This window comes from Falco peregrinus, chromosome 5, assembly GCF_023634155.1.
Source record: "Falco peregrinus isolate bFalPer1 chromosome 5, bFalPer1.pri, whole genome shotgun sequence".
Lineage (NCBI taxonomy): Eukaryota > Metazoa > Chordata > Aves > Falconiformes > Falconidae > Falco > Falco peregrinus.
The window spans coordinates 112223946-112246684 of record NC_073725.1 but is presented as its reverse complement, the minus strand read 5'-3'; the positions used below and the strand labels follow the sequence as shown (position 1 = coordinate 112246684).

Here is a 22739-nt window from a genome sequence, read left to right as displayed (position 1 = left end):
AGTCTACTTTTGCTAATACCAGAGACCGTTATTTTATTTTTACACTACTTACAGCAGCCTATCTTAATGTACAATGTTTTCCACTGTGTGCTAAGCTTTTGAACTACAAAACCTACATTGTGAATCCTTGTAATTGTTTAATATGTTTTATTAATTGGGGAGATCAGTTGTCAATCTCAGATTAAATATATTTTAAATGATACTTTAATATTGTCAGCACGATACAAATATTTCAATCTCTCACCATTTGTACTGCTTTTATAATAATCTTAAAGCTACCCCTTGTGTTTAGAACACTATAATACTGGTCTGAGACAGTATATATGCGTATGGGATTTAATGAAGAGACCTCCATGCTTGAAATCAAGCACATACTTAAGCTATTGAGTTGGGAGGGTGGTTAGAGTAGGCAACACTTGCCTTAACTGAACACTGAATTCTGAAAGCCTTACACAGATTTTACTTTGGAAGACTCAGTGATACTATTTTTCAAGAGGAGACTAATGAGAATTCTGACACGCTCTATTCTGTATTAGTGTCCGGGACAGCAAAGACGCTTTTATTTATGCACTAGAAGACAGTTGGCTGCATTTCAATTGTTCTGCTGTGTAATGTTATTGTAAAGTGCCTTGAGAGTCTAAGCTGATGAAAGACTGTGGATAAATGAAAAACATCCTGTCCTTTCCTTTCAAATAACTGTAGATTCAGAGTATGGAAGTGATTCCTTTTAAATACCACATCTCCAGGGTGAGAAGATACTTTGAAAAAGTTCTTTATTTGTGAATTTTGCAAGTCAATTGTTCATTAGCACCAGATCTTTTAAAGAATAAATGCTCATAAATGAAATAGGGGTAAAGTATATGAAGAGACACTAAATCCTATAAGAAAATATTCTGTTTATCACAGTTATTTTAATGCTGCTTCTGTACTGTTTTCTTCAAAAATTTATGTGAATGTTTGTTGAGTCTGTATTAATCTCTGAAAACACCATACAAATATAATCTCTACACTTCTGTGCAGACGTGAATAAATAAATACACTTGCTACTGCCCCATAGTCCTTTTTTGGAAAAAGTTGTTTACATTTTGCTTTCTTTGTACAGAATTTATTCAAATGTGATGTGTCATAGGTGGCAAATGCTGTTGGATTTATATCCTTTTGGTGCTCATTATATTCCAAATGTATATTATCAGAAGTTTGGATACTAACACTTAAAAGAAGGGATTTAGGAAAATAAAGGTAAAATAAACGAGACTGACTAATGTGAGTCTTCTTTTCATAGGCAGAATTTTCAGAAATCAACTTGATAGCCCATGCTGATGGCAATTATGCAGTAGATATCCAAGTATTTCGAAATGGCACTAAAGTGGTCAGGTAAGAAAAAATATATATAATAACAGCAAAAAGCAATGAATGGCATAGTGCATGCATGGAAAAGGTAGTGAATGATTTTTTTTTTTGTATATGTGCAATAGGGTTTTTGACTGCAACGCACTTTGGTCACTGGCATGAAAAGCAGGGAAAAAAAAGTATGTGATCAGTGCAGTACTTCCTGTTTGTGGCGGGAAGGGAATCTCTCAATGTTTTGATCATATGAAAGGTGGATTTGAGTAAGATAGGAATGAAGTCTGCTATAAAAAAAACACATAATTGGGAGTTAGGGTTATTGGTTTGGGTTTTATCTTTGCTTCAGAAATAAAGGTGGTCTTTGTGACCTTTGTACATGCCAGAGTTTTCCAGATGAGCTGTATTTAGTCCAAAAATTGAGTATTTTCTATTGAAACAGCCAAGTCCTAGCACTTCTCTCAGGATAGTTACTGGAATATCACTTCTGTTTGAGAATTTCAGTTTAAAAACCTGAGATTTCCTAATAGACTGTTTTGTCCAAAAAAGATTATTCCAATTGAAGGCAGGGTAATTTTACCATTTTTTTCAGCGAGGATGTCAACAGCCTTGTAAATGTAAGGGAAGAAAACAGGGGTATGTCTGGGCAAATTGAAAGCTTAAATATTAACCGAGTTATTTCAGGAAGTCCTATATTTTATCTGGTTTATGAGAATTATAGCTATATTGGCCAGTGCAGTTAAGTATGAGTTAAGTATAGCATAGCAGTTGTTTGACTGAACAAGTGCATTCAGAAACGTGGATCAAGCCACTAACAAACAGTGGTAGATAACTGCTTATGTTTATCTTTGTTTACTGCTTATGCTTCTCTTCAGGCAAGAGTTCAGGGAGCTAGCATACAGCATGTCTTGTATCGTCATGTTTTTGCACAACATCTGTCCAAATAAAAGATTTGAAAATGTCTGCTCATTCATGTAAAAAAAATCACGAAAAAATACTTTGTGTACTTTATGCCTTAAAACTCACAACAGTTTAATCTCTTGTGTGTTCTAAAAATACTGCAGCTTAATACAACAACCACTTCTGCCAAATCCACAAGATTATTTCCTTAGAAGAGTAAGAGATTTGATATTTTTAGTAGTGGTGGTGATGGTGGTGTTTTTTCTCCAGCGATAAATTTTTGGAGCCAGGAAATCTTGATCACTGCTCCTTAGTGGCTTTTCTGTAGAGAGTTTTCCAAAAACACCCAAAATATAGAGGCCAAGTTAGCTTTGGTATGTGTCAATACTTAATGTGATTTGGGAACCTCCAGAAAATAGCATCTACAAAGATGTATATTTGCTGTTTCTGAGAAAACTTGGTAATGCTGCTGCTTATGTTAAGAAACAGATAAATCTTGTTGTGTCATCAGATAACTCTAAGATTTAGATGACAGAGGATTTTATAATATTATCAGTCTTATGGGTAGTTTAATTAACCAAATAGAGCTACCTTAGGTTGATAAGTTTCACTCAAATCTGTGTGATACACCTGCACGTATGTGCATGCTTTCCGGTGTGACAGGGATATTTAGACATGATACGAGAGCAGTTCTCTGTTTCTGTGATAACTTATCTGGAGATACAGAATATATTTGAAAATATTTTTGAAACATAAATATTCTGTATCTCCAGGTAAGTGCTAGTCTTTATGTTGCTTTAAGCCTAATTGGTTTGTGAAGTTTATTGCCTGAAGCTTGGAATGTGTCACTAAGGTAATATCCGTCAGCATCCCTGCATTCTTTACATGTTCAGTTGACAAGAAACTTTATTTGAAATCCAGCATTGAATTTGGGTCAGACAACAGGATGTGTGACACGTTCCTTTGTTTCAGTCCGTCTCAACTATTAAGAAAGATGGGAGAAGCTGCGGGTCCCACTGGCATCAAAGTTCATATTGGATACAGACTATGAACACATTACCAAAAAGGCATAAACACCTGAATACTCAGATGAAAATTTGAACGTGTTATTAATTTGAGGTCCCAAGTGAACTCGTATCATAGATTTGAGCAAAATATTCATTAGCAAAATCATAGAAATTTGAATGACAGATTTTTGATGTCTTGATTTAGGAGGAAAAAACCATAAACAGGCATTTGCTCATTTCATTTTGTGAATGAAAATCAAACCATGAAAAATGGTATCTTATGTTACATAACACTGAGATTTTGGATCTTACAAATGCGTGAGCCAGGATTAAATTTTTTCTCATGACCTTCTGTACACACAGTCATTCTGTCCAGCAGTCATTACAGCACTAGAACAATTATGTAAACGTATCATGTTCCTTTGAGGCGTTTTTGTAAAGCTAAAAATGGGGGTTTATCTTTATTTTTTAAAGTATCTTGCCTCAATTCTCCAACTGTTTCATTAAATGGGTATTTTAAAGGACACTTTGTGTTCTTTACTTTTATTTAAAAACACAATGCTGTATTTGAGATGATGTGTAATTCCCTTAGCACTATTTTAGATTATAGAGGTGGTCTCTTTCTTTCACTGAGTGGTCTGCAGTTTTGATTAAGGCATCATTAGTCCTCTAAGTATTATATTCATGCTGTGCCAACAAATTGAATTTCTGTGTTTCAAACACGTGGCACACCATCCTGCAACCTAGATCACAAATTGTCGGAACTATGCTACAAGTATTTTTTTGGAAACTTGTTTAAAAACAAGCATTTCTTTAGAGTTTTGGCCATTGGTCTAGAGTGCCATTTTAATGATTTTTGACAGCAAATCAAAAGTGCTGGTTTTACCAAGTCATGCATTACATTTGAAAGCCAACTTAAAAATCTAGCTAATATACTTTGACTACTGCATTCAGACCGGAATCTTAAACTGCTGAAGAAATTTTAACATGTTTTGGGTTTGTTTTGTTTTGCTAGATTGAGATTTCTGAATCATTTTGTAATCTTTGAAATTTTTCACTCCAGCGTACAGCTTATATTAATTCAAGGCAAGTAAACAATTACACTGATTTACTACACTAATTTAATTTACCCTGCAGTTACACTTCTTTCAGGAGGTTGACAGCTTCAAGCTAGTCAGGTTTTTTTTTCCACCTATAAAATCTGAATGCAGAAAAGAGTCCATTGACAGTCATGTTTAGGAGTGACTTGCCCCTGTACTGGTGGCTCCATCCTGTTGCATTGTGTCTTCTGTTTTCCATAACCTCCTTCAGTTACTAAATGTCAGGGTCTGAGTAAGTTGAAGATGGTGTCAGACTGTTCTCAAAGGTGCCTAGTGGTAGGAGAAGAAGCCATGGAAGTTGCAACAGAGGAAAACTTGATTAGATAGAAGAGAGAAAGAGAGGGGAAAAATGTGTAGTTCAAGTTTAGAAATTGATTTTGACAAATGTCTTGATCAGAAGTTGAATTGTGATCATCTCCAGTTACAGTATGATTCATTCTACGAGCAATGGGGTTGCTTCATTTCTTACTGTCTTTAAAATGGTCTGCCAACAGCAGCGAAAAAACATTGTTCCCAAGAAGCTTCGGTTTCTGGCAGAGACATCAGTCTGCTTTGGTTTTGATTGTCACGGCTCAGGAACCAGTGTACACAAACTAAAGAACATACTCAGAGTTTATATACATGATTTATCTTTCAGGGGCAAACAACCTGAAAAGCCATGATATTTTGTCTTTCCTCTTCATGGGGGCACGTTATTGACTGGATGCTGATGTTTCCTGGACAGCAATTAAGAACTGATACAGTACAGATTTTCATAAAGCCATAACTTTCTGTCTTCTAACATTTACCTTTGTTTTGAGTGTTCATTTGGTATTTCTCTATCCACGAGCTAGACACTTTTCCCTTTTAAGATTTTGCTGTTGAAGGAAAAAGAATTTAATCGTTGACTATTAGCAACCTATCTTTTTCTTGGTAGGTCATTCAGGCCTGACTTTGTCCTGGTTCGACAACATTCATTCAGTATGGCAGAAAATGAAGATTTCCGTAACTTGATCATTGGAATGCAGTATGCGGGCATCCCGAGTGTCAACTCGCTGGAATCAATCTATAACTTCTGTGACAAGCCGTGGGTGGTAAGTGATGTACCAAAAAGTTCTTCTGGTGCAAAAGCAGTTAGTGCCTTTGTTGTTGTTGTTGTTGTTGTTGTTTGTTTTTTGTTTGCTTGGTTGGTTCCCCTTCGTGAATATTGAGTATCAAACTGCAAAGTTACTTAGCAGACCGGTGAAGCAATAGTGAAAGGAATAAAAAGTAAACAAACGTATTTCAATCATGTTTTCAAAGAGCCAGTGTAGGTGGCGTGTAGACAGAGAGAAAAAATATTTGTAATACAAATAATGAAATAAGTGAGGAAACCAACGGAATGCTAACATACTTCCTCAAGTGAGGAAAGTGTGTTTATTCACAATTTGTCTGGGAAAAGCAAGCTGAGAATATTTTTCATATTTGTGGTTTTAAACCATGCCTGTGACATTTTTGGGGCTATGCTTTAGCAAGGAAATCTGCAGCTATTCCTTTCCTCATTTGAAAGCTCTTTTCATAATCCTTGTGCATATGGATGTGGGAGTAGTCTTTTCAGCTACACCTAGAGTAATGAGGTACACTGGGGAATCTCTGCTCTTTGCCAGTTTTAATGTAGAAGCCAATTCAGTTTTTCATTCCATGCTTTGTAGGAATACAGAGTTTGGTGATCTTTTTGGTTCATAGAGAACTAAACATTAGTAGCAACAAGTTAAAACATGGTGCTTTAAAAGTTGATTATCAATGGTGCAGTCATTGTTCTTATAATAGATTTTTAAAAAAATAATTTTAATTTAATTTTAATTTTAATTTAATTATTAAAAAAAAAATAGATTTCCAGTTGTCCAAGGTCTAATGAAACCTTGAAGAATACCGCTTGTTATAAATAGCCAAAGCTTCATAATTTTTTTGTCTGATATCTGGGTAGGAAAAGAACAGTTGTCAGTATTTTTCACACTGCAGGAAATTTTAACAGTAATACTTTTTACTGTCTTGAGGATTATTTTTTCATACTTACTATGAAATCTCTCCAAAAAATTGTCAGCGGATTTGAACATATACCACTTGCAGCTAATTTTATTATACTTTTATATTGCAGTAAACTACAGTGGGAAATAAATAATTGTTAGAGCATTTATAACTTCTCAGAATATATATTGTATATTGCTGAATCCATTATTTTAATACATCACATTTTCTATGCTGTGTGGCATGTCTTAATGCTTTAATTCATTGTATGCAATAAAGCTAGGCGGTTAAGCAATAGCAGTAGCATTTATATGCAATAATGATGCAATAAAAAGTAAATTAATAATTCCTCCTCATAATATTCTTCTGGTGGCATTAATGTCATGGCTGTTCTTCCACCAGACCAATAAAGATATCCCTTTCTTACAACTGGTCTTGTTGCACATAAAATTTCTGTGCTGATTTTTCACTCTTTATAACTGGGAATAACTGGGAGCTGCAGCAATATTTACTATAACAACTGGAAAACCCAGCAAAAGCTAATGTATGGTTATGTGTGTAAAAGAATTAAGTCATGCTCCATATTTTTTGTTGTTGTTGTTCTATACAGTACACCTTAGAAACAAATAATGAATTACTATGCTTATAAGGCCTTATTTGAATTTAGAGTTAGAATAATTTAATCTCAAATTATGGTAGAGTTTTTATAAGGTGTGACATAGCAGTTCACGATGAAATGGCTGTCTTCTGAATTGTCATATCTGAGTCTTTGGGTTTTGCAGAAATTCTCATTTTGGCTGAAATTTCTGTAGTTTGTCTCAGTTTAGATATGAATGAAATGAAAATATTTTTCAGCTGATCTTATTTTATTTGAACATAAAGAATGATATTTTTTCCCCTTGAGATTTTTCTACCTTGCAGCTTCTCATCTGACACCCAAAATATGTTTCCTTTGAAATGCTTAAATTTTGCACAGCTTCAGCAAGAGTCCATTTCACATCTCTTGGGTATTTCCTCTCAGAAACAACTGTTTGAGAGAAATTTTGGTGTCAGACAAGTCATGTGCTTCAAACTAGCTTCTTTCATGTTTTAATTATCTTCTGTAGTTCCCTGAAATTGTTAATTGAGTTGCATTATGCCCCCACTGCAATTCCATGGACATCGAGGTTGAGTAGGCGATGTCTGGGTGTTGTCCATGCGCGGTCATGCTTTGCTCTGGCAGTGGCCTCAATTCTGCATTTTAACTACCTGTGACCACAAGCTAAGCCTGTAAATGTGAGAGTTCTGAATACGTGGTGGCACCTGCACTTTAGTTGGGTCCTACTTAGCAGTGTGGACTTTCAATTTGAGCACACAAATATTTTCTGTACAAACATGAAGGGGCTTGCTTGGGCGTTGAACTTGGGATATCTTGACTTCTGGTCTTTGTGACAGTGGGAAATGTAGACACAACCATGTTCATCCCAGAGCATCACAAAATCTTTATCAGATTTAGGAAAGCTAAGCTCTGCGAGAAGTCATGCAAACCTGTTTCAACCCAACCTTACTTACTCTGAGGGTAAAAATCCATTGACCCTTTGCTTCAGCCAATATCATGAATATTCAAATTATTCAACAGAATCCAGGGAGTGTTGGTTTTGCTATTATCTTCTAGTTTGTTTGGTGACACCTGACTCATGCATGCTACCCTGCCTGAGTGAAATCCCTGCTGCAAACTGCAGTCTGGATTTGGACGCCCTTGGGGGGCCCTCCCCGACCTGTTGCTGCATGCCAGCGTGAAGCAGAGACACCATCGATGCCCGTGCCGGGCTCCTGGATGTACTTCAGGCCAGTGAATCAAGCAATGTTCCCCACTGTTGAAATGACATGTATTTAAGCATATACCTGAACATACCAGCTCAGACAGAAACTTAGTTAAATTGTTACAGAAAAAAACCCAACAAAATTATTCTGCAAGTTGGTTGATCAGAAACCAGCTCAACATTTACAGCACTGAATAAAGATATTGAACCACCTGCCAGTCTCATCTCTCACATACAGAACTGCATAGTTTGCTGAAACTGAAATTGTGTGTTTGCAGTTAAGACTTTTCTTGTTTATATTTGTCTTTTTCATTGTGGCTTAAGTACTAGAATACACTTTAATTCCGTTTCATGTTATTTGTCGTCTTAACATTCACATAATAAGAAAAATAGGTTTGACTTCATACAAATTGTATCTTTTCATAAAGTGTGTCTTACTGCCAGAATTTCAGAAAGTGTATTCAAGCAGTCATGAGTGCCCATGCTGGTTTTGCAGTAGTGCAAGTAAGCAAGCGTGTGCTTAGACTTACTGTCGATTAGCCCCCTTTTTTATAGCATGTAAAGGTTGCCTTTCTGGACAATTTCTTTGCTAACGGGGGTGACCTGATATTTGTATGAAAGCTATTTCTATAAAAATAGCAAGTTCAAAAGCCTTCTGAAAAATTAGAAAGCAGAACTCTAGATAATGCCATAAGTAACAATCTTTATTAATTAAGGAGAAACAGATTGACTTTCCTGCAGGTAAAATTTGAGTGGCAGAAGTGAATTGCAATTTCTATAACAGCAGAAAAAAAATAGGGTGTCCGATGGAATGGGCTTTTAAGGGATGAAAAATTAGTCATGGGAATTGATTTCATTTACATCAGGAGTAGTATAGAACTGCTAGGAGGGGAAGAAGTTGGGAGAGTTAGACTAGCTGTAAAAGGGCTACTGAATAAAACGAAAGTTAGAATCCAACACACAAGATCTTTGTTTTATAAATGACTGTTCTTCAGAGTATCAGGTCTTTCCTTTGTTTGTTCTTTGGTGGGGTTTTTTGTTTGTTTTTGGGGGTTTGTTTGTTTGGTTTTTTTTAAGATTCAGCTCCAGACCCACATCATCTCTTTACAGCCCTGAGGGCAGATTCACACCCCACATTAGGAAATGAAGCACCTGCCCTTAGTTTTGCAGCAGAACTCTTTTTTTTTTTTTTTTTTTTTACTTTTTATTTTACTTTTTTTTTTTTTAACTATTTTTACTGTGTCTGTAGACACCCCCGGGCTTCTGTGCCTTTGCCAATAGACAGTCAGCAAATTTGTATTTGATCTGAGGTATGTTAATGAAAGATGGGGGTGCGGTAGGAAGATTGTCAGGAACATATTAAAAAAAAAATTCTGAAAACAAGTCTTAAAGCTTGTGTTTTCCAGTGTCAGGACATACATAGTTACTTCAAATGTATGTCAAAAGTTCAAAGCACCATATAACCCTTTGAAAAGTTAGGATGCTAGCAAGCATGGCAAAGAAAATATTGAAATGAATGTGTGTGGTGAGATGTTTGCATACTGAAATATGTTAATGATTTGGGTTTATTACAGTACTGCTGTTATTTCAGTTCTGTGATAACACTTACCACCTACCTCATGAAAAACTAATGATCCTGGCTGGTGAGATGGATTTCATTTAAATGCTAGTAAGAATATCAGAAAGCTACTTACCTAGGGGGAAAGTATGGGTTTTATAAATAAAGACTAAGTTCTTTATTGCTGAGTGCACGCAGAGCTGTGGAGGAACTGTTTTAAGGTTCACGCTTTTGTGTGTGACTTACCCTGTTACCAGGTTTAATTCAGTTACATCGAGTTAAGGTGAGGTAAAAAGATATACTTCCCACACTGGATTCATGTTCCATCTTACGGTTTTACTCAGGTAATGGTGTACAGGACCTGTGTAAATCTGTAAAGCATTTATGAAAGTTTTATAACAGTAAAAAGAGCTTAATTAATTACTCAAGGCTATCATTTGATATTATTTAAAATCACGATCTAGATATTTTATTATCTTTGTTTTCCTTTAGAAAATGTCATTCAAGAAATGAGGCATTCCTTAACTGAGGCTTAGGAGATTGTATGTGATCTTTCCAATAGTACCTGATGTACGTAATTGTGATGTAATTACCTGATGTAAGTGATTGTGGAGGCTGGAAGTAACTGGAAAATGTGATGACAATGGCAGTGCTTGCAGTAATAGGTAAAAATCATGCTCACGATTCAGACTGGGAAAATAATATTTTTTAAAAAACATGATTTAGCAGTGTATTGGATTGAATTTAAAAAAAAAAATCTTGTCTGCATGCAACCTTTTGCATACTGCCTATTAAGATTTTTGTGAAATTTACATGCTTAAGTGTTTACATCAGTTGAACCCTGCTCTTAATTTTAGTTTCCTTTTGCAGTCAGTGGTGCTAGGGGTGCAGTCTTGGAATACCACAGATTATTAGCTTTTCACCCCAACTGTGTATAGCAGATTGCTAATAAGTGGATTTCTGCAGTAAGGTAGAGTTAATTGGACTATACTAAACATGCAGACTGACTTGTCAGGGACCGCAAGGTACAATGTCCATGACTGCCGTAGATAGAACACCTAATTTCAGTTAAACCTGACTGTGACATACTAATTACATGCATTATAGTATCTGGATTGTTACTTCTAGATTCACATAGTGATAAGCATTTCAGCACTGCAGAGATTACAGAATTGCTGCAGTTGTATAGACCAAGTATATATGACTGAAGAGAAAGAAAATTCTCCTGAGATCAGTCCAGTTCCATGGTGGCAGTTCTGGTTCCTTTGCTGCAGAGGGAAAACACAGCAGCACCTGTAGCTGGCTGCAGATCTGTTCTCTTGTTAGAGTTCCTTGAGAGGCTAGGTGGCAGTGATTGGTATAAAAGGCTTCAAGGATCTGCTGATATGTTAATTACACATTTACCCTGGTGAAGGAGACAGCACAACCTACAACGTGATAATGGGCCTACAAAAAAACATTTGTGAGTGCTGTGACCTTAATTAGCTGTTGCCATGCTGGTGGAAGAGTCTGTATTTAGAGGGAAATGCTGACTTGATGTAATCATGGAGGGGATGTGGAAGCCCACTGTAGTGTGTGAAGGTACCCCATAGCTGTAACGGCTTGCAAAGAGCCGTCTGTCACGGCGCGGGTGAGCTGGGTGCTGAGCCGCTTGGCCTCCAGTGACGGAGACGCTGCTGGCATAGTGACAACCTGCTGCATCGGTTCAGTGATGCGGGGGGTAAAGGGGGGAAAAAATAGGAACTGTTTTCTGGTCAAGAGCTGGCAGAGTGGAATTAAGACCCAGAAGACAGAGAGATATCTGTGTTATTTTAAAGAAAGCTGAAAGATCCTGGCATTTTTTACAAGGCGCTCCAGGTGTAAACCCATCTTGTACTGAAACATCTTTAAAAGACCTCTGGGGCTTTGTCTCCTTCGTTGTAGAAATTTATTGTTAAGAATTATAAATGTAAGCGAAGTGCCATAGAACACTTTTTTATGCTAAAATTTATTTCCTTGCTCATCTGCAATCGTTCTGAGGGAAGGCTGGCTGTGGCTTTTCCTTTTGTCAAATTTGGTAGTATTGTAAATTTTGCCGTTCTTGTTTGTTTCTTTTCCTACAGTTTGTAAGCAGACAGCCAAATACTTTTTTGCAAGTTTCCTGGCATTTTCCTTTTTTGCTCCTTTTGCCAAGCTTACATAATTCTATGCCTTCGTGTGTTGTGTTTGGCTTTGCATGTCTTTTGCAGTTGATTTTCTACTTATCTGTCTTCATCTTTCTACTCTGATTCAACACTTCATTTCTCTATTCTTACCTTGCTTTCTTTGGAAGGTCTGTTTCAACTGCCCTTTGTTGCTTTCTGGTGGTGTTCTGGTACTCTTTCCCACCTTGTTTTCTCCTCCTTCATGTGCTGCTGTCTGAAGTTGCACTTTTGTGCTTTTCCCCCCCTTCAAGCTACACTTTAATAGTCTTGAGCAATAGACTGATGCACTGGCAGGAAACTTGTAGGCACTCTGCAGGGAGGAGCATATAAAACACGAGCTCTGTTCATTCCAGCTTCCTGTTGACTCAAATTATTGAAGCTGTGCTAAGGGGCAGACACAACCACACAGATGACTTTCAACATCATGTCAAAGTATCTTCTGGAGAATGAATAACAAATAAAATGAACGTGTGCAAGCAAAGTATTTTCAAAAATCTATTTACTGGAAAGCGATGACACTCCGTGCTCTTCCCATGCTATTCCATGTCAGGTTTAGAGAAGAAAATTATAAACTTCTTACCGAATGTTTATTGCGCTATGAGAAAATTCTGTGCTCAATACTGAAAATAAGATTTGTACAGTAATGCTGAACAATGGCCTAGAATTTGGCTGGTTATTGCACTTGCCTGTATGCCAGAGGGGATCTTATGCATTCCTTAGCCTTGACCTTCAATACCTGCAATGTGGCTTCAACTCAGATAACGAAGGTGTTTAGGGACCTTCAAATTTAATGTCTGTTAACATTACAAATGTTAGAAATGGTAAGACCTGTATTTTAGTCAGTGGCTATGTTTTCAGATATTTTGTTAGGTGAAACCTGGAGCCAGCATTGAACTTTCTTGTTGTTTCAACCATTCTGAGACAAGATTGATCTACTTGATAGAAAAAGACAGGGACACTGGGCAGCCAGAGCCCACCCAAAGAGGTGGTTCAGTGGCTTTTTCCTACCCTTGCACTTCAGAAAGCTACTGTAGCAAGAGCAGTTCCTTCTTTGACTTCAGCACGGGAAACCAGGTGCTGCCTGTCTCTTTCTCAGGCAGTGCAGAGCTGCTCTCATAGGCACTGGGTACAATGGCATTGGTGGTAAAGGTGGAACAGCTCCATGTGATAATGCCTGGCGAGCTCCGTAATTAATTCCATGACTCTATTTGCAGATATCTACATGAATGGTAGAGGTGTTTCTAAAACCAGTTTTGTGGCTTTCATTCATATGAAGGATCATAGTGAACGCAGAGGTCTGTGTGTCTATAGGGCAGCCAGAGAACAAATTGTCCACATGTGCTGCTTTTCCAGCACTGGTCAGAGGAGAACGTTAAGCATTAAAAACCTGTAGTTTAATTCTCTGTCAGCCAGTGAAGGTTTTGGCCTCTTCACTCAGCCTGCCAGTTAAAGCAAAACATGTTGATGGATTTGTAGTGCAAAAGCTGAAAGTAAATTCACAAAACTGTGTCGGAAGGAAGGTGAAAGCATTTTAAGCTTTTTGGTCAAATGCAATTTACCAGCAAGCTTGAACGTTACATTGGAGAAAAGTTCATGAAAAATTATTCATTTAAATGCATAACAAAGAAATCTAAATACAATAAGCCTAGCACTGTGTTTTCCTGTTTGCACCTCTGCACAGTGCTATTTTGAGCTTAATATTTTTTGAAATAGAAAGGGAATATTACAGTGATGATTAATGATTTTGCTTTCCTAAAGTGTATAAGCTCACTGGAAACTCCTTCAAAAAAGCAGAGACCCTTAAATGAATATACCTTAGCATCATGATGATTTGTTTTCTGTACCATACAGCAATTCTTAGGGCTCCATGTTCATCAGTCTTTGCTTGAACTATGAAGTACGTTATATATAAAATGAGTATATATACCTATTTTGCACTGACTAGCGTTTGCTGCCATGAGGCTAATTCAATGCAAAAGTAGAATCACATTTGTTTTACTGCATTCTTGAATTTTGTGGTAGGTTGTTGCTGCTTTGCCCTGTTCTTCTCTGCACTAAAGAGCAGTGGTGGGAACTCTTGACATCCATGACAGACTTTCATTGCATTGAACTTTTCTAGTGGCAGAAAACTGAAACATACTTTAAACCATTTCTGAACTTCTACTGACAGAAACTATATTTAAATAAAGGCTGTAAGATTAATCTGAAAACCAGGACTGTAAAGCTGCGGTTTATATCCTTTGCGTTATCTGCTGTTCCTGCTACAGTATTGAAATTCAAAAACTCTCTTCTGTGCTTGCTTAAGGCAAATATCCATAACTGAAGGCCAGATTATGAAAATTAAGTTTGATTTCTTGAGCAATATCAGTATTTAATTAAAAAGGAAACTTGTATGTTATATTCCCCATTAAAGTTCCTTAGAAGATAATTTTTTTCTAGCCAAAATCTAGGTAGAGATTATTTCTGCTTCTTTTATATACAGCCACAGTGACTCAGTGATGAGGAGAATCAGGGGGCTAGACTCACCCTCCTGAAGCAATTTGTCACCTATCCAGGAAAATCCCTCCCACTGTGCTGGCTCTCCCACCGCAATCCCCGCTCTCCCTCTACACAAGTATTGTTCTCCCACATGATTTTCAAACCTCCCACCAGTGCTGCTGTTGCTGTCTGATTTCCTTGCCATCATTCCTTCATGTTTAGGTTCTATCCTTAGCTCCAGTTCACATCTGAAATGGATGCCAGGTGTTTCTTCTTTGTTTCTTCTATGAGGCGTAGTAACTAGCACACCTGTTCTGTGAAGTATCTTCTTTTGTTTATAGTTCCATTTAAAATGCTGTAAAATATCGCACTCTTTGGATGCTGGCCACCTTGGAGAAGTCCTCTGACTTTCTGTGCTGGGCTTAAAGGAGAGCATGTTGGCAGGTCTTGTATGAGGAGTGGCATCCTACCTTTGGTCTTTGCCAGCAGCCAATTTGAGAAAAAGTTTTCAAAATTTCCTTGTCTGGTTGAAATGCGGGAAGGATCTCGGGACAGAAAAGTCCATATAGGTAAGAAGCCCAGTTTGACTGAGTTTGAATTCTGTGCACAAAGTTGTAGCAGCACATGATTGCATCTACGTACAAATTAAGAGAAATTAAAAAAAAAAAAAGTATATCTTTAGCTTTAAAATGGGATTTAATACTTCAGTGGTTAAGTATATCAGTAATGCTTTTTTGCCTGGAGATAACTTCATACAGACACATCTGAACACCTGCACAAAATTTCATTAACTACAAGAGTTTTTACCAATGAATATGGGAGGGCTATATCTGCAAAACCACAGTTTGCATTAAAAGATTAAAAGATTTCTTCCTCTACCGTGATGTTCTCTTGAATTCAGTATTTTTATAAAAACTTACTATTTTATCTGGAAAGTCTCAGGATCTTAGTATCTCTAAAAAAAGCCCCACAGAACAGTAAAATCTCTTTTTATTGTAGTGAGCCCCAACCCCTTTTGAGAAGTGCTTAAGCAAATGCCCAAGTCCCATTAAAATAAACAGGTGCACAAATGTTTCCTTTAACAGGACACTGAACTCTGTGTTCCCATAATAGTGGAATAAACTACATTCTCATTTATGCCAAGTGCACCCAAGAAGAGTCCTCAAAGCTTTTATTTGAATGACTCAGTTCCATAACCTTCTCTTTTCCCTCTGTAAATTTTCATTCTGAAATAAAAACTTCCAGAAGGCCTGTTGCTCTCAGCCTCATGGTACTAATTTTTGCTAATTCTGACATGTCTTGATCTGTTTTCTACCTTTTATGCTCATGGGCTACTTTTCCTTCATTTTAATCTGCATGTGTTCCTTAAATCTCACTTTCCTCACTGTTTACACATTTTGTCACTGTCTCTTTCAGTAGCCAAGGTGTTTCTCATTGCCAGATGCCTCTCTACCCAACTCTGCTAGCCGAGACAGAACAAAAATATCTCTGTCTTTGATCCTCTTCTAGTTGTTTGTTGGTTTGTGGGGTTTTTTAAATCCTGCTTTTATAACTGTTGTAGAAAACGTCTTGTTTTTTCCTCTCATGGATGCACTCTGGTATCTGTGAGAACTCTGCATGTGGTTCTTCCAAGGGCATGAGGTTTTTATTTAAGACTTTTTTTTTTTTTCATTGTGTAGAAGTTCTTAATAATTTGTATGTCTTATCAGATGTAATTCCGATGTGAAAATGTTCCAGCAGTTAATTACAGCGGTGATTAGCAACTGGAGCGAAGTGCCTCTTAGAGGCGGTGCAGGCTGCAGTACTCATGCTGCAGGAGAGGTGCAGTAGCCAAATAAACGCCGTTGGATGTTCTGGATAACATGGAGCAGACAACTCAAATAGTTCTTGGAAGCACAGCACAATCCACACAGGCTTTCAGTAGCTTCATCTCAGTAGATGCAGACAAGCACCTCAGAGGGTGAGGAGGGAGCTGGAGATAAAGAAGGTGAGGAAATATCAGCTGCAGTCAGAGGTGGAAGGGAGAGATGCTGCTGGTCCCAGAGTGATGGGTCAAGCAGCAGGATGCAAATGAAAAATGCACTGGGGGAGAGCAGCTCAGCTTGGCGAGGCAGAGCTCATCACCATGTGCTAGTGTGAGGCTGGGCCACAGAAGGGTTAGGAAACAACTCATCTTTGTTCTGAAACTGCCATTTGAATTATGATGCAGGGTCCATATAAGTTATCTCTCCATTGTAATCCAACTGTGTTGTATTTGGCTTTGCATCGTAATCATGGAAAACTACTGGAGGAACATCAAGTTCTTTTGTCAGTTCCCATCTTTTCTATATTCTGTTAATGTGCCCAGACTGATTGGTAGGTGATGTGTCATTGTTCAGTTGCCATGTCAAGCTTTGAATTGACTTTGAAAGTTTGAATACTTTCATTAAGTTGTCTGTCAGCTCCTGCTGACAGAAAGAAGTACGTAAGCTACAGTCAGCGGTCTGTTCCCCTTGATTCTCGTATTAGGTATTAAATAGTAATTCAAATGAGTATGTACTCAGCCTTCTGGAAAAGTATTTAATGTTTACTAAAGCATAATAGAACAAATGTAGGCCAATCGCAACAAAACAGCGCATGAAGAGCATAAAAAGAGTAACAGAGAAACTTCTCAGGTAACGGTATTTTAAGAAAAAAAACCCAGGTCCTTGGTGTCCAGCAGATCGAGAGGCAAACATTGCAGACCCTTCAGAGGGAGAAGACTATATACTTATTCTTTTCCTTAAATTAATTCTTAAATAATAAAAAAAGAAATATATATATATATATTATATATATATTTAAATCCAAAAAACCACCGAAGCTGTGTTTAAAATACAGGCATAGTGAAAATCCTTCGTTAAAGCAAATTGACTCCCAAAGAGTACCTGTGTCACATGTACCCTCCTAGCCCCTTCCACAAAACTGCTTCATTTCTTCTCCCTCTGAAGGGTCTGCAGTGTTTGCCTCTCGATCTGCTGGCCACCAAAGGCCCCTGATATGTTTGTTCTAATGGCACTTAGTCTGTGCATTTGAACATCTATTACAAGGCAATCATGTTTTTCTGGAATGACCAGCCATATCTCTGAGCCTCAGCCTAAAAATGTACATTTCAGCCTGAAAGTGGACTTTAGTACATTTTTCATGGTGCTGTCTGAAGGGGGTAAAGATGTCAATGAGTCATTATCTTTACTAGTTTCCTATAATAGAGATGTGACATAAACCAGCCTGTAATCTAAACCAGATCATCTCTCAGCTTCATAACCTACAGACCCCTGAAGAGACCTCTGTGGGATGGTTGTAGGGAAAAAGGAGCTTCTCTTTGTATATTGAAAAGGAAAATCCAATTGCTGAGGCCCCCATCTGTGCTCGCGTGTAATGATATAATATATTCAGGCATAATTTATTCTAGTGTGCAGTTTACAGAGAAATACTAAGAACCTCTACAGCATTTCCATGGAAAGCTGTTTTTCATCAATTCTTAGTCTTACAAAGGAATGATTTAAGTATACAGTAGGATGAAACTTCTACTCTATCTAAACATTTGATCAGCATAACAACCCAATCTTTAAACTATTTTACATCATCTGCTTCTAAGTAATACATGTTCAAAGCAAGCTGGCAGCGATACTGAGATCATATTAGAAACCTGGAGATTTTATTTTGGTAATATCAGCCACGGACACTGATACACATTTCATATATTTGGGAAAAGGCAAATTTATATCTGGAAATCCAGACGTAAACTGGTATTGCATGGAATTTCTTCACTCTTTAGATGTATCCACGCCTTAGAGCAATCAAAGATAAGATAAATCTCAGCTAAAAGTGCAAATTTTTTATGACAGAGGGATTCAAAAAGTGTTCACCCATCAAAGTTTTCCTGTTTCTCCAGTCCTAGAGGCTGCCCACTCATCTGCTTTGGTGAAGCACACTATCCAGGGAATTTTGTGGTCATTTTAGTTGTTACTGTGAAGTGTTAGATGACTGGTTGGAATTCTTTCACTGTCAGAAGAAGCAAGCCTTAGCTTGTAAAGAGAACAGTTAATGAATACTCACAGTAAAGGAAAATCTGTGACAGTAAAGGTTTTATAGCACACAGCTCAGTGGTGCTTCCCTAATAGGGAACAACTGTCCAAGGAAACGTGAAGTAGTTTGTTGCATGAAAATCTTAACATACCAGGAAATTCCCCACTGGAATGGACAATGGTATATATCCTTCCGCCTGGCAAGAGTGATCAGAAGCTTGCTGGAATTAAAGGTAACACAAAGCAGCATCTCGAGTAATTAATTTTAAATATAATCTCTAATTATCTGAAAGTTTGTGCAGTTCAGAAAAAAATCTGAGCGTTTCAGGGATGACGTGTTTAATTAAGCACAATTTAAGTCATCTAAAGCGATAAGCAAAGTCGTTATTATAATCTTTATGAAGTTAGTAAAGCGATTATTATTTTTTTTTGTAACTGCACTGCTTGATTACAGTACAGTCTATGCAGTCAAATTTATAGGGGTCCATTTTTACTGTACTGAAACCCTATAAAGCTTTTATATGAAGTCAAAGGGAGCAAGTGTTTTTCTAATATTTCTTCTTATCTGTATCATACTTTGTTGGAGAGGACAAAGCTGGTGCTCTCCTGTTTCTTTATGGAGGAGCAATCTATAGGCCTAGATGTGAAAGCATTTAGTCCCTAGCAGAAAAGAGAAGAGCTGACATTACAAAGTGTGGTAGAAAATCCCACTATTTTCCTTCAAAATAACCCAACCTGAAAACCCGACGTATATGTACTTGAGAGTATCTCTCTTTGAGCTGAAAATAAGATGCAAAATTTGAAATGAGAAGTAAATTCAGCTAGCTAATAGGAGCTAAAAGAACTTTTTTTCCACTCTCTTGTTTTTTCTGAAGATGTTGAAACGACTCCTGCTGAAATAGTAAGCTCTGTGTGTTTCTCTTTTTAGATAATTGTTAAAATCTCCCATGGTTTTCGGCATACGTGTAAAATACTTTATATTTAGGGTGGCTCTACCAGTATTCTCCATTTCATGAACATCCCATATGTGAAAGCGTTCAGCATAGAGTTCGATAATAATTCAATAGTTTATCATTTAAAAAGATGATGCTCTTGCCTAGGGAAGAATTTAATAAGCTTTACTGTGATTTAAAGGTGTAATTTAAGGTCATATTAGCTAGCCCAGTAAAACAAAACAATTTAAAAGCTCTAATCAAGGCAAAGCATTAATATGGTCTTTGTTGTTGTAGGTTTGTGTTTTTTTTTTTAATTAAAGTCTAAAAAATGTCAATTCAAGCTTGTTAGTGTCGTTTCCAGCAGACCTTTAAAACCTGGCTTTTAACATGGCATTCCATGTTCACCCTGTTGGTAAGCTCTGTATAGCTTCCACTGCCCAGGTAACAACAGGATTTTAGAAGTGGTCATCTTTGATCTGTGTAACACGTGTGTTTTCGTTCAGCTTCTCGAAAGGAAAATATGAAAAGGTATAGTCCAGATAACACTTAAAAACTGATAGAAATTAATTAAAACATAAATGAAATTATTTTTCATAAACCACCTGGTAGGAATCTAGGAAAAAAAGAAATATTTGTGGCAGTTTAAGGATGTACAATTAGAATGCCAAAATTTTATGTGAATTTGGGTTGAATTTATCAAGTTTCTTTCTGGGGGGAGAAAAGTTGGGCAAGAGGTTCCTAAAATTGTAGACACACAGGTGAAGCAGGGGAATCTTGAGTAATTTCTTTCCTCTGCTTCAGGAAATTTAGGCCCACTTTTCCTACGCGCTGTTTCATACCTTAAGTACTTGATTAGAGGGTCTTTTTGAGTGATATATGTAAATTATCTGTGGCTGATACTATTTTATTTTAAGTAAACAAACATTTGCTAGTATTAATCTGAATTATAGCTTTCTTAACTCTTGAGTGAATGCTACAACCCCTACAAATAATGTCACTTTCTCACTGTCTTTACCCTGCTTTCAGTGAAAATGGAAAAGAAAATAAGGAAAACAATCACAGGAAATACAATCATGATTTTTTTTTTTTGGTAAGGTTTTTACTTAAAGATAGATTTATTTTAATGTAATAAGTGTTTGGCAAAAATCATGTATTTGATAGGCAGTATTTATTTATGAAATTTTGATTTTGGATCTTGGATAAGAACAGAAATATGTAGTAAGTTGTCAGGAATCCTATCTGCAAACCACCTTATTTTGGTAGCTGTGATAATATTTCCTTTCCTTGAGGTCTGTTTTGTACAGTACACTATCCAACTAGAACTTCTTAAGCTTTTGGTGAAAACTACTCATCATTAAGGTGTTTTCCACTGGACTTCAAAATTTAAGTATGTGTTTTACCAAACCTAAGTAAACACCACGAAATTAAACAAATACTGTATGCCAGCTGGAAATGTGATGCAAGGGTATCATAATTTTTTTCCCTTTAAACAGTTTTTACTATCCCTGCACCCTAAATTGCGTTAAGAGAAGGTATTTTGTCAAACTGCATGACAGACAGAGTTCTATTGTTCTTTGCTTTTTTCCTGTTTGTAACCAGCAAATCCCACTATTCAAACTGTTGTGCTAATTTGTTTATGTCTCATGTTGGCATAATGACAATTAAACACATCACAGGCATGTACAAGCCAGAGCTTTGGAGTCCTGAAACAATAGTGGTCTTCTGACTGCCAAAGTCGTCTTGCTCCCTAGAAACCTCACTTGCTAAGCCGTGATTTCAAGAGTGATTTAGTTTTTTGAACTATTGCAACATAAGAGTTGATCTGTTTGCTAAAGAGAAAGAGCAGACCCAAAATAAGTTTTCTATTTAATAAAGAATTCTTAGCCTTTTTGTGTTAAAATGTTGTTTTCCTTTCTGTGTTAAGTTACTGCAGCCCAGCATATAGGTAGCCTGGATATTTTGGAGAAAGGCCACAGAAAGAAAAAATTAATAGAAATGGCAATAACACATAGCCATTTAAATGGGCAATATCCTTGTTTTGATCATGGAAGAATGGCCGTGTAGCTATGGTACATGGCTAGAGCCCAGGGAATCAAAATTCTCCTATTTGGTCTTTGCCTGGCTTGTTACATATGACATAGTTATGGCTCTTCTCTGTTTGCCAGTTTTGCAAAATTGTGTTTCAGTGTCAGTGAGGTGCCAGAGGCTAAATTAGTGTGAAATATATCTAATCTTTAAAGACGGTAGCAAATGCAAAATTATAATGATTTTATTATCACAAAATCAGCTTAAACTATATAGACAATGAGATACCTGAAAACCAGTACTCCAACATGCTTCATTTTCCCTACAGGCTTAACTCTTAGAGGTGTTGTTCCTTATTGATCTGTATGTGAAATTGAGCCTTGGGTGGATTAAAAAAGGTGCGCATGGGAGAGGGGAGGAGAGAGAAAGTGTATAATGTGTATGTGTATTTGCTCTTTATGAAACTCAGAAAAGGAGAAGCAAAATGACAGTGTGAGATTGTTTTGGTAGAATGTGGTTTCTTTCCTAAGCTTTTGTTTTGTTTGGCTTTATTTTGCAGTTTGCCCAGCTGGTGTCTGTCTACAAAACTCTGGGTCCAGAGAAGTTCCCTTTAATTGAGCAAACGTTCTATCCAAATCACAAGGAAATGGTACGTGCAAACACCAGTACTAAATTTTCTTGCTGTCTCTGTACAACAGGAACTGTAAACACACAATTCATTTCCCCCATTTACTGTAGATTTTAAAAGCCATTTTGGAAGCTTTCAGAGGGATGAGACAGGGTCACCACTTAAAAGCATTGTGCTGGTTAACTGCAAGGTTTTCAGATATGAAGGTAGTAATTTTTCAGCTAACCAACTTCAGATCTTAAGGAGATTAAATACATATAAAGACACTGAACAACTATTAAAGCACTAGAAGTACTTTTATGGTTTGATTTCAGCCTAGTCCTTTATGATGTGTTCAAAGTGTTTGTTATCTTTGTTGATGATCCAGAAGGCTCTGTGTCGTCAGTGTGGAACTTTGAACTCTTTTAAAATCAGAGTGGTTATGACTTGTGATCTTCATGTACCTGAGCTGCCATTGATTCCCAGTCCTTTACAGACATAAATGCATTTCATAACGAGAACACTTACAACCATTACTTACGACCTCTCTTATGCTGCAGACATCTTTTTCTTTCTTTTCTTCTGGTTTCCAAGCAGAAATTCTTCCCTGAGTGCATTTTTCTAGAGAAAACACTTTGAGTACTGAAACTGGAGGGTGGCTATTTGCTGATTGACTAGACAGCAGAGAAGCATCAATTATTTTTAGAGTATAATCCATTCAGCATGTGTCACACAGCTGTGATTCAAGTACCATTGCAAGGTCGTGAT

General features: G+C 37.0%; 1 protein-coding gene across 1 annotated transcript in view; it reads left to right on the top strand.

The window, feature by feature from the left end:
• The window catches only part of SYN2 (synapsin II), a 193575-nt gene that overhangs the window by 77917 nt on the left and 92919 nt on the right, over window positions 1-22739 (top strand). The window contains exons 3-5 of the mRNA XM_055805683.1: window positions 1283-1374; window positions 5268-5424; window positions 21924-22013. Of these exons, the coding sequence (XP_055661658.1) occupies window positions 1283-1374; window positions 5268-5424; window positions 21924-22013 (339 nt within the window). The remainder of the gene's footprint in view (window positions 1-1282; window positions 1375-5267; window positions 5425-21923; window positions 22014-22739) is intronic.